Below are 14,979 nucleotides of genomic sequence, written 5' to 3'. Positions count from 1 at the left end.
ACACACACACAAAAAACCCCAGGCAGTTTAATCTTCACACAAATCAAACAGGTTTTCCGCACTTTCAAGGGTCCTTGCTCTCAGAGCCCCTCCTGCACGCAACTCCAGCCTACTCAAAATACTCTGTTTTGCAAAAATCAGCAGGAGGTGCTGGTGAAAGGAAAGCAGAAAAAGCAAGGCACTTTATCTGATGCTGTAGTTCATACTACCAGACTGGTATGACGGAGATAACTTTCCCTTTTTGCTATTCAGCTGCTGTTTGTTACAGTGTGCAAGTGACTCAGCTAAATGACATTTACCTGCAACCTGCACCAACCTGGAGTCTATTCTGGAAAATTATGTTTGACTTTACAGGTATTTGAAAAGTGTAATAAGAAGGAAGTGCTCTTCTGAAGCGGGAACAATTAGATTAATGATAAGAAATTAAATAAGGCAATTCAATCTCATTATTAAAGAACAGCAAACAAGGTAACAGCAGGAGCTAGAAAGTTCCCACTGATTTGATTAGAGTACTTTATGATCTACACTGCTCAGGGCTTTAAGACCTACCTGGGAAAGAACGCTCCCCTCCAGCAGAAGGGGAGGCAGTGTTCTGTAGATGAACAAAACCTTTTCTGTTTTTTTTTAATTCCATCATTTATCTCAAAACTTAAAGGGACAATGAGCAACTCAACACAGGTGTGTGCAACTCTCATGCAGCATCGGTTTAACCAAATTTGGGCCCTTGCACAGCTCCTGCACTTTCTCTGTAAATGTTTCCCAAGGACCAAATGTAGAGGGAAAAACACACACACATAAACAGGCATTGAAAAATCAGAAGTGGGATGAAGAATACAAGAACTAACAGAACACTCCGGTATTCAAGTATTTGCTACTACTTTTAACTCATTACAATGGCTCCAGTCCTGTGTTACCTTATTCTCAAAGCAGTTCCTGCCAGACAAATTCACCCTGTGGCATTTAATCTTCCTTTGATCAGTCTCTGAAAAACTGTGGTGGAAGCACACCTTGATCACAATAAATGGGCATGCTGCCACAGTATGGCTACACTTAAAATAGCTCAGGTATTGTCCTCTATGCTACAGCCATAACTACTCACATAAGGGCTACTCTGACCTGGAGAAAGTACCTCAGTATAAGTTACGATTTCCTAGGGAGTTTTTCATCGTCACAAACCTTTACATCCATACAAAAACTTGAAGCCTTTATTTGTGATGGCAGTTCTAAACCAGCCAGCACTCCCACTAATTTCAGTGAGAGTTTGCCTGTGTGCTGGTATTCTAAATAATACCGAAACACCTTCACTTTGAGAGAACCAATCTAAGTGTCGAGCATTGTGCCAATTTAACCTTACCTGTTGCAATACAGGTAGATTTTAAGCACCGTTCAGACAAGCTGTAAATATTCTTCAGGGAAAGACTAACAGACTACATAAGAAAAACAGATTTTCAGTAAAAGACTCCTGAGTGGAAGGTAACAGAGATTTATGTGCAGGAACAATACACTAGGAGAACTCCAGAAGAAGCAGGAAATGCGCTCATGCTCCTTGTTGAGGTATTACAGATAAGCCATACACAGCATCTCACCAATGAGGAAAACATTTTAAAATGCAGACTCATTCAGCTCTGCTCTTCAGTAAAAGAATCATAAGTACCTACTTTAGGGACAGCTTGGCTTTTTACCTTTCTAGTCCTACTAGTCCTGCAGAGCCTGCAGCACATTTGCACACCAGGAGAACTTTCTGGTGCCGATCCCAGAGACCTCTGCCACCCTGCTGATGTGGCTGTGCTTGCAGAAGCTTCCCCTAAAGGACATATGCCTGCTGGGCCTTTGCTACTGGGGAGGCTTAAGGAAAGCAGCCTGACTTAGGTTTCAAATGCACCACCTTTCCTAGCTCTCCATCTCCATGCCTGTCAGCCAAGCAGGCTCTGCTTCTTGCATTCCTCCAAAACACCAGCCGAACTCCCACCTGAGATCTGTCAATCAGAGTAAGTGAGGGCAGGAAAACCTGTGTACTTGAACTGTTTAACTTAATGTGGCTTGTTTGACAGAAACAGGCAAGGAGGGACACACACAAGCAACTGAGACAGCAGACTGAGGGAGGTGGTGATCTTCAGCAGTGGAGAAGAAACAAGAGCCTTAAAACAATTAGTTCTTCCACCAACAGTCTGCAGGGCTGGCAAATGGTTTTCTTGACAGGAAGCAATTCTGATCTAAATCTGAACCAATACGAGAATATTTTCAGAGAGGCTTTTCAGAGTCCAGTTCAAAAGTGGTACATTACAGGGAGCTTGATTTTCATCCACGAAAGAAAGGAATATCCCCTGCATAGTTTCTGGGAGATCTGGACATTTCAAGGGTGGAAGAAGACAAGTTGGGCTTAGCGGTTTTAAGCATGTTTTTTCCCCCTCCACAGTCTTCGTCAATCAACCCCATTCAGAGGTGCACTGATTGCAAGCAGAGCTTCCAAACATCTAGAAACCCTCACCCCCATTACTGCGAACAACAGCAGCTTTGTTCCTTAGGAGTCCAACCAGCCTTACTGCTTATCTCCATCTGAAGGGAGAATAATCCTGATTTTGGTAGCAAAACTATCCCTGCAGTGGCCGAACAAAACTTCGCAGAGAAGAGTTTATGATTTCAGGCAGAGAACTGAAAGTCTTGTGGACTCCATGATCAACGAAAGTGTGTTTTATAACATCGTTTAATCTAAAAGAGGATAAAAACAGCCCAGGACAGATATAGTCTATAAGCGAAAGTGTTTCAGTAAGAAAGCTTTTCCCCTGAGGCAGCACACTTAAAACTGCAGAAACACTAGAAGTCCTTATGCAGGTACTTAAACTATAATAAGCTAGATTATCTGCTCATCATGGGAATCATAAAATATATCAGTGGGATGAAGCCAGATCAAATAGGCAGGTAAGTAAGAACAGCAAATTTACAACTGCTTAACACAGGTACTTAACTTGATATTTGACATCGGCCTCACTGAATATTAATGGAATGGTGAAAAAGTTAAACATCTGCATATTTATCAGAATTAGCGCTATATTTTTAGCAATAAACCAGATTAGAATAATGATTTTTCAGTTATAATCTTGTCAGTACACATATTTCTAGATGTTCGCTTGCTTTCGTTCTCAAGCTGGTGAGGTAGAAGCTCAGCTCTTGTTTTTCAGTTTCCTAGTTGCCAGTAAAATCACATCTGACATAGTGTTCTTTTCCACCAGTGTCTCTAAGTCAGAGTGTCCCTACCTCCCTGGATCTCTGGAGAGAAACAGGACATGGTAGAAAGTTTGGTCTCTTCCAAATGCTAATTCACTTGCGCAGGGTTCAGGGAGTCCTCAAAGCACTGAAGAAATAGCTCTTGATCTTGTACACTGGCACTCAGAGAAGGTTTAGAGCAATTTTATCAGCCAGCCAACATCAGAACCGGAACATGGTTTCCTTGTGGTGAGAGCAGAAAAGCTATAACTTGCCCTTACTCTGAAACTCAGCTGAGGCGCTACTATGTATAAGAGAAACAGATCAGCTTAGGCCTCTTGGACGGGGCTCTGAGCAATCTGGGTCTAGTTGAAGATGTCCCTGCTCATTGCAGGGGGGTTGGACTAGATGACCTTTAGAGGTCCCTTCCAACCCAAATCATCCTACAGTTCTGTGATTCTATGAATATACATACAAAGATCTTCTGGGGCACCAGGGACAAATCCAGCCATGGATTCATAAAGCTCTTCATCGGAGCCAGGATTCAAGGAACATTTCATTAACAGGTCAGTGGACAGATGAGCCATGGACTCATAAACAGATTCATCCTCCTCGCCTTGCATCAGCTCTTCCTTAATGTGACTCTTCAGCATATCTGCAGTTTCCTGGAGAGGAATGAGGGCAAGAAAAAAAAATGTTCAAGTCTCATTTAAATAAGAATCCGGAGAATCAAAGCAAGCAAAAGATATCTCACTCTCCCATCACTGATGGGAAAAACCTTCTAAAAGCAGCCCATTCCCAAAGACTAAGGCTTCTCAAAGGAATTAAATCCCCACTACAGCTGTCTGGGCCCAGCCTTCAAGATCTATGTTGTAATAATAGGTAATGAATGTGAAACAAGTTGGTGCTGACACATTCTGAGTAGCCATTACAGCCTCTCATCCCCTCAATTTCATTTCCTACCCGACGTCTGCAAACTCCTAGAACATAAGCAAAGCTCATTCTAAAAATACAAATGCTTGTCAAAGGCTATTTTGGGGTAAGCGTAGCTGACCGTAAGGGGGAAAGCTTGCCACATGCGGAGCACTTAGAAGAAAGCGAAGTTTTAGCTTTGATGTAGATTCAGTTTCAGTTTCTTGGCATTAGCAGCAGCACGTAACACCCAGAGTGGGAGTACACAGACCCTTTTCTGTGAGATTAACAGGAAACCTCACAGCAGGCAGCTGTTCATGTAATACAGGGAACTTCCGATTCACAGGACAGCAGAACCCTTTCTCACATATTTGCAACATGGGGTGGGTGGGAGGGGAGGGCAGTGCAGATCTTCACCAAACCACACAAGGGAGCAAAATGTAAAGCTTCATCCCAGCCTCCTCCCCAAGTTCTATGTCACAAGCACAGCCATCTTGGCCAGTTGCAGTACTACAAGATAGTCTTCCATCCACAACCGCCACCTCATGGGCCTTCAATCTACAGGGCATGTGTGTCAAAACTGTCTACACATGCTTCCCTCCACAGTCAAAATGGGTCAGGCAGGCAGCTCATGAGATGCTTTAGGGAGGTGCAGAGGAACTTTTGCCAGAGAGAAAACTAGGTGAGTAGAGGGGTTTACTGGGATTTTCAGATAGCCATACTAGTAGTGCTTCTAGTCACTACCTTGCAGCGGACACAGCGGTGCAGATCATTTGTGTGCTCTGGTACTAAGCTGCACAAATAGGTTGATGGTCAGTAAGCAGGACCTACTCTTAACACAGCTCTGTCACTGTGCTGGTGGAGAGGAAGACATGGGGGGAGCACAGTACTGCAATAAGAGGCTGGAAGAACTTCCTAAGCATCTCTCTCTTATCCCAATACAAAGATTTTAATCACACAATTTACAGTTTCTGCAGCCCTCCTGATCTCAGAACAGGGAACGACCTTTATTTAGCTCTAACGTATAACCCTGAATTCATGCTTATGTCAAGAAGCAAGCCTCAAGTCTAAGAACCACCCATGCCTCCTAAATAAGGCTTAAACACTACTGTAATTGGCTGGCAAAACCACACTAAAGCTGGCAGATCTATCACCCACCATTCAGACAACTGTTAGGGACAATTACACACAATTTTTCAACTGAAAGCAAAGGCAAATAAAATCTGCTCAAGAATTCATGTGATCTGAGTCAAGGAGCTGCTTGTTATTTTGAAACATACAGGCTGGAAACAACTCAAATGGAAAAGAAAGGATAAAGCCCATGGACACCGAAGGACCCCACAGAAACAATTGCCTGGTGCAGCTGGAGTCAGGTCCATGTCATAATCTGGAAAAGTCAGAGTGCTGTTTTCTGGGGATGGGGTTAGCTCAAAGAGAACTGAATTGTGAATTGGGGTCCCAGAGAGAACACGTAGGGAACAGACAGCTATCCTAATGCAGGAAGAAATGGATTTCAAGTGGAGCAGGCAGACTACACAGATCAGCTGTAAATGAGCTAATAAGCAATCCAGACTGTACCATGACTAATCAGAGAGCACCTCAGATTGTACCTTCCCAAACATATTCTGTTCCCCTATTACTCCCAAAAGTAAGTGGAATGAAGGGGCTGTAGTTTTCCCAAGATCAGAGGTTAGAAGAGTACACCAGGCACCAACCACATCCCTGCAGAAACTTCATTAGATGGATGGATAAGGAAACCCAGTATGGCAGTCTCTCCTTCCATCTTATTTGCTCTGTGCAAAAGACCCAAGAACTTCCCCAGCTCCAGAGATGCACCCAACCCTCCAGCCTGCAAGTTTCCAATGTGGCTGGATGTCTGTCTTCTACAACCTACCACACCACACTGCACCCTTTATTACCCCCATCATTCCTTTTTCCACAACACTAAGTGCCAAGCTTGGTGCCACTGCCCACACCTGCTGTGGGACAATGCAGAAGGACTGCTGCTTCCTCTTACCACATATTCATCAATGAATTGGCGGAGGTCCTTAAAGCCATGCTTTTCTGCTATGGTGTTTGGATAGTGGCCATATTTGTTGGCTACACTGTAGGCCTGCAGTGCTCCAGGGCATGTAAGCAGCAAGGCGGTGAGGTTCTTCAGCCCGTATCTTGCAGAAAAGTGAAGCAGTGTTGGTAACTCCTCATCCCTCTGATCTGTGAGAACAGGAGCCTGTTAGAATCTAAGTCTCTCTCTAGCAGCAACAGAGCCAGTAGGTGAGAAACAAAATTCCTAGCGAACACACAGACCAAAGCAGGTGTGAAAGCCCTGAAAAGTATATATACAGTTTGAAAATGGAGGTAACTCTGCACAAATTAACTGAGGTATCTAGCACATCTCCAGGCTTAAGTCCTATGACCTTTAGTGGGGAATCTGGCACTGTAATAGCTTAATGTATGTAGGACCACAGGTTTGCAAGGACCTCTTAGATCATCATTCCAGTAGGATCCAGCTGCTGTAAGGCAACCATGTCATGGTGCCACACCAATCCAACTGCTGAGTGCCCACTGTGCACCTTAAAGCAGAGTCATGGGGTTGCAGGGAAAGGACTGGGCTGGGGAGAAATGCCATGTGGGACTGGGAGAAGAACAAGGGAGAAAATATGGGAGACTTTTTGGGGAGCATCATCTTTTCACTTCAGTTGTGTTCGAAGCTGTATCTGCATCTGTCGCAGTGCAAGGAAGTGAGACCGATGCATGTAATAAAAAAAGGGTCACCCGACCCAAATGGCAATCCCCTTTCTATAGGCATCATCAGAAATTTACCTTCCTGGCTCAGATCCAAGATTTTTTGAGACGGCCTGTGCAGGTAACACGCACCGCAGTGTTAAGGCGCTCCAAGGTAAAACAACTGATACAGATGAAGTTTAAAAAGAAAACAACTTTTTTTCAACTTACTTGTTGTCATATCTTCTTCTTCCAGCTGGTTGATTCCAAACAGGTGTAAGCCACTGGCAGGAATGTTCTTCTTGAGTGACTCAGTCAACAGTTTGTCCAGTGCTTCTATGCTGTATGGCACTATTTTGAAGGCCTAGAGATAAGTGGAAAGCAACTTTGTTTGGGGGAGTCTGGAGATTCAGTTAAGGTGAGATTTATAATGTGTTTCTTTATTTAGCACATATCAGAAAACAGTAGGCATAAACACTGAAGGTAGCAATGTTCAGGTCAAGCAAAGAACACGAATAGCTTCCTGGTCCAGAAACAGAGTACCATTAATCCGAGCAGATGAGAACCGTACACTCCACAACAAGAGAGAGTACAATGAGAAAGCCACTCATGCAACTGGAAGCACAGAAAACCGTTACCTCCTACTTCCTTGACAGGTATAATCTTACTTCTGAAGCTGTTTCAATGAAGTGTCACTCCTGTTCTAAGTATGAACTAGTCCATTTTGAATTGCTCCGGTGTACACTCTGGGTTTGGCTTTTGGACTGGTTCTTACCCAAAGACTGGGAAGCATGCCTATTCCCCAAGTAGAGGCACAGCCCAGCACCAACTGTTCCACAACTTGAACTAAAAAGAAAGGGAAAGACAGTCTCCCCTGCCCCAGGTATGCTGGTGACTAACACCACTACTCTCTAGGCTTCCGCTACATGGCTGATCAGGGACATGCAGGCAGGCAGCAAAGACAACACATCTGGAGAAATTGCTTGTGCAAGCTTTACCCCTCTAATAGGGTTCAGGTACCCCAACTGTGCAAAATATGAGAACTGAGGAGTGGCTTAATGTTACTCTACTTCATTCAGCTAGTATGAATCTTTTGCTACCTTTTCACACATCTTTTCCAAGAACCCTTAGGTACAAATTTCCAAACAATGTATTTCTTTATGGTACTTAGTTATACCAAGTTCTGTCATCCCAACCTTTTCAAGTCATCGAGGTCTAAATGCGAGTGTTGACTGACTGCATTTTTGTTAGTTGGATAGCCCGCATCACCTTAGACAGCTATTTGCTCCAGAGACAGAAAAAGCACCCAATGCTTTCTCTTAAAAGGGGATGTTAAGGTTATGTGAAAATTCCTAAATAACCTTGCATTTCTTCATTTCAGAAGAGCTACTTCATGGCAAGCACTTTTGCTTATGTCCACTTGTCTAGCCTCTGAAAGAGCTGGTTTCCAAAGCAGCTCTTTGCTAGAGTCATTACCTGGCACATGAACTGTACCGGGTTGGCTGCATTAGCCAACAGACTGCTGATTTCCTCCATGTCGGTATGATAGGTGACACTTGTTTCTCCCACCATCAAGCCCCCTGAATATATCTGCAGAGGCACTGTCCCAGAGGTTAAATCTTTGAAAAGAAAGAGAAGAAATCACTGTTAAGAACAAACAATGGGAATGAGTCTGCATCAAATATCCTGAGGATAGGAGGAGTTTGGAGATACTGCCAGCTGGATACCAAAACAGTTTCTGTTGTATTGAATTCATGAAGAGTCATGGAAAAAAAAGCAGATGATGCCGGTCTGAACACTAGGTAGGAAAGTACTTTGGAACTACCTTCTTCATAGCTATGTCTAAGCACATCACCTGTGACCTGCTAGGTCCTCTGCTAACAGTAGTCTGGGCCACTAATGTCAACAGTACACCACCTCAAACTAGAAAGCCTCACATCTCTCCACCCCTGGCTTTCTCTGGAACAGTCTCTAAGCTGTGCCATAAAATATGAGAGCTGGGGAAGAAGGGGAGAGAAACCAGAAAAGTCACTAGGGATTTTGCAATTCCTGTCAGCCTCACTAGTCCCTGAATGAAATCAACTTAAAAGAATTCCAGCTTTGCAACTTTACCCACGCACAGGATTTATCTCCTACCTGCACCTTGGGAGCTTCTTGATATTTTGTCCAGTGTGGATTCATAGGTCCGAACTCTCTTTTTGAAACACAAATATTTTGAATCCCTCTGAAATTAATCTTTCCCTGTATATATGCTTGGCTGTTAACAACTCAGGAAATGATGAAATAGTTACAGTCACACACAAAAGGAATTAAAAATATATTTCTCTTATTGTTAGAAACTGCAGAGCTTACACAGTTGTACACTCCATCAATGTGAAGGTCATGTTTATAATTCAAAGTGCAAGTTAGTTTCCAGGTCCATGTTTAAATTATAAGTCTTGATTTAAGACAGATTAAGTTTTTATGTGGGTGAGGACACCTTCTTTAAATCAATCCACCTCACTGACTTTACGGGAGTGGCTATAATGACTATTAGTCTCTATTCTCAGAGCTGGTACAATGACTCTTCAAGAGGACAGACCAAAGTAGATTAAATAAAATCATGCTGGGAAACTACTATCGCTCTGTAAGGCTCTGAAATCTTGCCCCTAAAGTTTAGTGAACCTAAAGTTTAGACAACCTACAGTTTTGTAAATGTAAATACCTAGAGTGACACAACGTATCTAAATTACAAGGCAAGCCAGGATAAATAGTTTCAGCTCTGATCACAGACAGATCATCGTCATGCAATTATTTTCTGGCACTTACCTTCTCTTGGTGCCCTGCCAATGCTAATGTGGTGGTGGTTATAACACGCAGTTAAATTCAAAGTGCTTTACAAGCTGCAATCTGCTCTCAGAACTCCTAGTAAGGTGTTTCCACACTGCAACCCTGCCACTGCTGAGGGGAAAACAGAGCCCCCAAGCAGCAGTCTATCTCAGTTCCTCATCACAAAAGTATCACAGATGAGAATGCAAGTTCAAGATTTCCTGGCCTCAAGTTTTCCTGTGTTGCAACCTTTACCCTTATCCCTTTGGCACTTTTCAGGAGAGGCAGGGTGAGAAAGAAAGGAAGCAATGGGGGGGGGGGGGGGGCTGGGAGGCCAAAGCTGCAATCTGCTCTCAGAACTCCTAGTAAGGTGTTTCCACACTGCAACCCTGCCACTGCTGAGGGGAAAACAGAGCCCCCAAGCAGCAGTCTATCTCAGTTCCTCATCACAAAAGTATCACAGATGAGAATGCAAGTTCAAGATTTCCTGGCCTCAAGTTTTCCTGTGTTGCAACCTTTACCCTTATCCCTTTGGCACTTTTCAGGACAGGCAGGATGAGATAGAAAGGAAGCAATGGGGGGGGTGGGGGTGGGGGGTGCGTATCGCAGTCCAGCTTACTTGGAGCCTCCACAGATACTGTGTACTCATTCTCCATCTCAGCCAGCACACGCACAGATGACGCATTCTCTGGAGAGAATTCAACTTCAGTTTTCACTTCGCCATCTAGTTTACATTTCATGATAATATAAACTGTTGTCTGCACCTAAGAGAAAAGTCATTACAACATGCAGGTTCACAACATAAGAACACTTACTTTGTTAAGTCCCTTTTCTAGGGATTTTGTTGTCATTGCTACTAACACATAAATTATCATCTGTCATTTTTATGGTCCTGAATGGTTTTCAGGAGCATCTTCCAGTCATGGAGTAACTGGGCAGGTGGCTTCTGTTACAGCTTGCACCAGCATAGATACATGCATTAAGCTGATAAAACTCCAGATTTATCAGCTAGATTTATAAAATGATTTCATTTCAACTCTATCGGTCTCCTCCCTCAAGCAGCACAGCCCTGTTCTAAACAGAAACAAAGGAAGAAACTTAGACTTTTTCCATCTGAGGGGATGCTACACTAAGAAAAGCTGTTTTTCAGACAGGAAGCCATGATCCAAGCTCTTCGGAGTCACTTGCAGAACGTGCACCAGAATTGTCATATTAGGCTGCACCCAGGCTGTGGAGTTAATTGGTTCATTACAATCACCTTACCCCACTTGCCACCACCCCTCAATCTCACCAGAATGGAAGATGGGAAGTCAAGAGTGTGAACCTGCCTCACAGCACACAAGACAAGCAGCTATGTTAATGAGACTATCTGTCAATAAGTGACATTGCAGCCTAGACAACACTGGGCACTACATATTACCAAGCTATTTCCAGGCCTGGGGAACTAAGCTCATGAAACAGAGACGCTGAGGGCAGGGGGCTGAAAGGAAAGGTGACAGAAAAGGAATTAGGGACTAATTCCCAGGCCTGTAAAGCTGTCCATTACAGAGCAGCATAATGGGTTGCACCAGCCCACACTAAGAACATAGCCCAAGGAGTGGACATACAGTACCCCACACCGTATGCGGTCAGGCTGCACCACTGGATGGTCCCCAGTGCTCTTGGACGATCCATGTTCTCCACTCATGGCAAGCCTGTGGGAGTAAACTGGGTTCTTCTCGTCTTCTGTTTCTGTATCAGTCACAGAGTCACAGCCTGAGTCTAAAATAAAGCATACAGAGTCCTGTTACATCACTCCCCTTTGCTGAAAATACGTATCATACACATCCATCCTGGGAAACAGCCAGGGAGGTGGTGGGGTGGAACTTGCTATTCTTCTCAAAGTAATGCTCAGAAAAGGGGATCTAGTTGAAGAAAAGGAAACTACAGAGCTTCCTCTTCTTTTCCCTGAAGAGGATTGCTGGGGAACATTCATAAAGACACAAAAGTGCTGGAGTAGCACTGAACATGCTTACAAAACAAACAATGCCACTCTGCCGAGATGGACAGTCCCTTCTCATGTTAGATAGGAAAAGTAGTATGTCAATGTCTAATATAAGAATGATCGGCAACTGGACTCATCTGACTCCAGCTGCGCTCTGAGTACATTGTAGGATGAGCAGCAGCCTTTAGTCTTCCTCTCCTAAAGTAAATGAAGAAAACCAACTTTTCTTTCATTTCAGTAGTATCTTTAGTTTTCTGGATCCTGCTTATGTTGCTCACCCCAACTCCCAAGTTCATTATTGTGTCAACAAAATATAACATGAGGCAGCAGTCTGAAGGGGTCCTGTTCCTCGAGCGAGAACTATAAGCTCCTGTATTTCACAACAGTGAAACTGAAACGTACCAGAGCCTTTGCCTTGAAGAATACCCAAACAGACCCAAGAGTAGAAGTAAACACATGTAACCCTACAATCTGGGTGTACAAAACAATGTTCTCATTCCTGTTTCCCAGTAACAGCATGGATATTGATGGAAGAGCAAACAAACTGAATCAATATCACTGGCTGCAAAAAAAAAAACCTAGCAAGAATGAAAATAGATTACAGGTCTCCTAACCCTGGCAGGAAATACTTTTCCCAACTACAGAAAGGAAACAACAGACGATTTTGTATCTACTTAGTAGAGAGCATTTTCTTATCTAGTTTCTACCTCTTGACTCACATGGTTCACACCTTTTTTCCCCTGTCTCCCCAAACATGGGGTGAAAGTCACTGACTTCCCCTTGTCAGAAGACTAGCATGAATTCTTAAAACTCTATCTCCCACAGCCAAAATTTTCCAAACCCTGGAAAACTGTGGAGCAGTCAAGGATTTAAGACAACATTCTGGAAGTTATTTGTTACTTACTACTTACTCTAAAACACATCTGTAAAGAGCAGTACAAATTATTTACTAGATAAAATCTCAGATTTGGACTGGCAGTTTTTATATTAGTAAGAAATGTTCTGTTTAAAATGCTCAGTCCTGATGAGAAAGACCTAAGTGACCAACCACACTGTCTAACCTGTGGCATCCATACAGTGAAGCTGCCAACAGTCCAGGTTCTACGCAGAATCCCCCAAACTCTGGGTACGTCAAGTTTCCACAAATCAAGAGAGCCAAAGTTATTAAAGCAGGCTTCTATTAGGAGTTCACATCCTGCTACTTTCAAACAGTGAAGCTAGAAGTCAGTCAGGAATTTAAATCTAGACTTCTTCATTATCATTATTATTATTACCAAAGACTTAAACTTAGGATATTTGAAATTCTTTGTCATGCACATTTTTTAATATATATTTTCTATACATTTAAATGGGATTATATGAATGCAACTTTGCTTTCAGGAGGCAGGTTTTAAGCCACAAAATTTTAGCGAATCATTCAGCTGAAATTTTTGTCACAGGTAGCAGTGCACATACACTTAAGTATGTGAATCACTCCACATGGCAAGTAAGCCTACTCACATGAGTACAAGTAGATTGCTGCTTTAATGTTTGCTGTAGAAAGAGTAGAGCCAAAAATCTGCAGCTCTGTAAAGTTCAAGTAAGGCATCACCACCAACATCAACATTTCTTAAACAAACCTAGAACAGTACATGCAATTTAGCAAATAGATTTTCATACTGCACTAACACAAATCAGCAGATTTGACTAAGAAACTACTTTGACACAAGGTTATGTACTGAAGGTGGTCTTGGATTTTCAGACAGTGGCACTAAGTATTGCAGAAAATGGACTGAGGTTTTAAATTCCTTAACTCAGTATTTTAATTGATACTGTCCAAAGCCATCAGCTGCAAGAGCCAGACCCCAGTTTTAGGAACCCTTCTCTTAGGGAAAGGTGGACTGTTCCCACCTGGGAGTGCCAGGCCGCCCAGCTGCACAGGAGAAAATAAAGCACTGGTCCCACATCCTTCCCTCACATGATAGCTATCACATCAGGCATTTGGCATATGCAGAGCAAGACACCACGTCTTTTGGGGAGGAGGAGAAGAGGCAACTCTTACTAGAATAGTGTCTCTGTAATCTCTGTTGGTCATTTCCAATATGACTAAATCAGAAAGACTAAGCTCACCACAGATAAGAGAGCCAATGATGACCAAATTACAGCGAGGCATTAATGTTCCTGCAACATATACACAAGCTGACACTTGCCAGCATCATCCCCACCCCAATATGGAACCATTAGCGTGGTAATTTGTACCTCACTTGGCCAACATACGGTCCATTTCAGAGGAAAATGAAACCTAAAGCTGTGGATCTCGGCTACAGCATCTACAGTAAGCAAGGGTAAGAGGGAAGCAAGGAAAGAACAAGCCCCCCGGTCTCTCTGCTTTACTGATGTTATTTGATACCAGAAACAAATTAGCAGATAAAGAATAACTTGAGCTTTTAGGAAATTCTGGCATTGCCTGATCCTGTCTTGCACTTCCGCATTCTTGTGACAGAGCTGACTGCCCGGAGGTCATATGTAAGAACAGAGCTGTTAGGTAATCCAGGAAGAAGCAAGCAATGTTAATCAGTAATTGGATTAACAGCTGACGGAACAAGCACTCGGAGTTTCGGGTATGAATTATTCATCTGTTTTTTCATTCAGAAAATTCTGAAATTGCAAATCACTTTGTGAAATTGCAAATGACTTGTGAACATGCAAGCATTGGAAGAGGAAACCATCCCAATACATTCGATAAAACCCATGCTCTAAAGGGACGTTAGTTAGATCAGGCTTCCCACTCACTAAGATACTTGAGTAATGACAACCCACTTGCATATACAGATTCAGCAATTATATCATTGTAATGATACCCAGGCTAGAGAGGCCTTCACTGAGGAGATCAACAGACTCATTAGAAAGTTAAGTGAATACCTGAATTGAGCTTCTCCATGAGCAGCTGCTGCAGGTCAACAGCTCATGGTTACAAATGGCTCTGCCTTGACTGGAGGGCCTTTCTGTTCCCCTTTAAACAAAGGCTACCTCAGGCCACACTTGACAGTCTGTGAAATACTTGTGAGAATAGCAGCAAGGGGAGGAGATGCGGTCCAAGAAACCCAACCACATTTCCCCTTGAAGAATGTGTCCCCCTCCAGGAAGCATCAGTAGAGAGCAGCCCTGCACCAGCCCCTTCTCGCCTGCCCTGCCGGGCTCCCTGCACAGCTGCCGTGCAGAAATTCACCCCTGGAAAAAGCCCAGGGAAAACGCAGGCATGGCCACGTGCTTCACAAGCCATTTAGCAGCTTCAGAAATTAATATGAAGCAGCCATTTATTTTGACCCGTTGCTGTTCAGCACACACAGCTCACTTTGTCATCCATT

The 14,979-nt window shown here is 43.3% G+C and overlaps 1 protein-coding gene across 1 annotated transcript in view; it reads right to left on the bottom strand.

The window, feature by feature from the left end:
* PIK3AP1 (phosphoinositide-3-kinase adaptor protein 1) overlaps nt 1-11,992 on the bottom strand; it is a 24,434-nt gene extending 12,442 nt beyond the window's left edge. Inside the window, exons 1-7 of the mRNA XM_009322405.1 lie at nt 11,736-11,992; nt 11,261-11,407; nt 10,268-10,412; nt 8,317-8,459; nt 7,072-7,204; nt 6,134-6,330; nt 3,680-3,869 (exon numbers count right to left, since the gene is read on the bottom strand). Coding sequence (XP_009320680.1) covers nt 3,680-3,869; nt 6,134-6,330; nt 7,072-7,204; nt 8,317-8,459; nt 10,268-10,412; nt 11,261-11,335 — 883 coding nt within the window. The 5' untranslated portion in view covers nt 11,336-11,407; nt 11,736-11,992. The remainder of the gene's footprint in view (nt 1-3,679; nt 3,870-6,133; nt 6,331-7,071; nt 7,205-8,316; nt 8,460-10,267; nt 10,413-11,260; nt 11,408-11,735) is intronic.
* Between the last annotated feature and the right edge of the window lie 2,987 nt (nt 11,993-14,979).

This window comes from Pygoscelis adeliae, unplaced genomic scaffold (assembly GCF_000699105.1).
Source record: "Pygoscelis adeliae isolate BGI_AS28 unplaced genomic scaffold, ASM69910v1 Scaffold244, whole genome shotgun sequence".
NCBI lineage: Eukaryota > Metazoa > Chordata > Aves > Sphenisciformes > Spheniscidae > Pygoscelis > Pygoscelis adeliae.
Note: the sequence above shows the minus strand (reverse complement) of the source record. Positions and strands in the feature narration are given on the sequence as shown.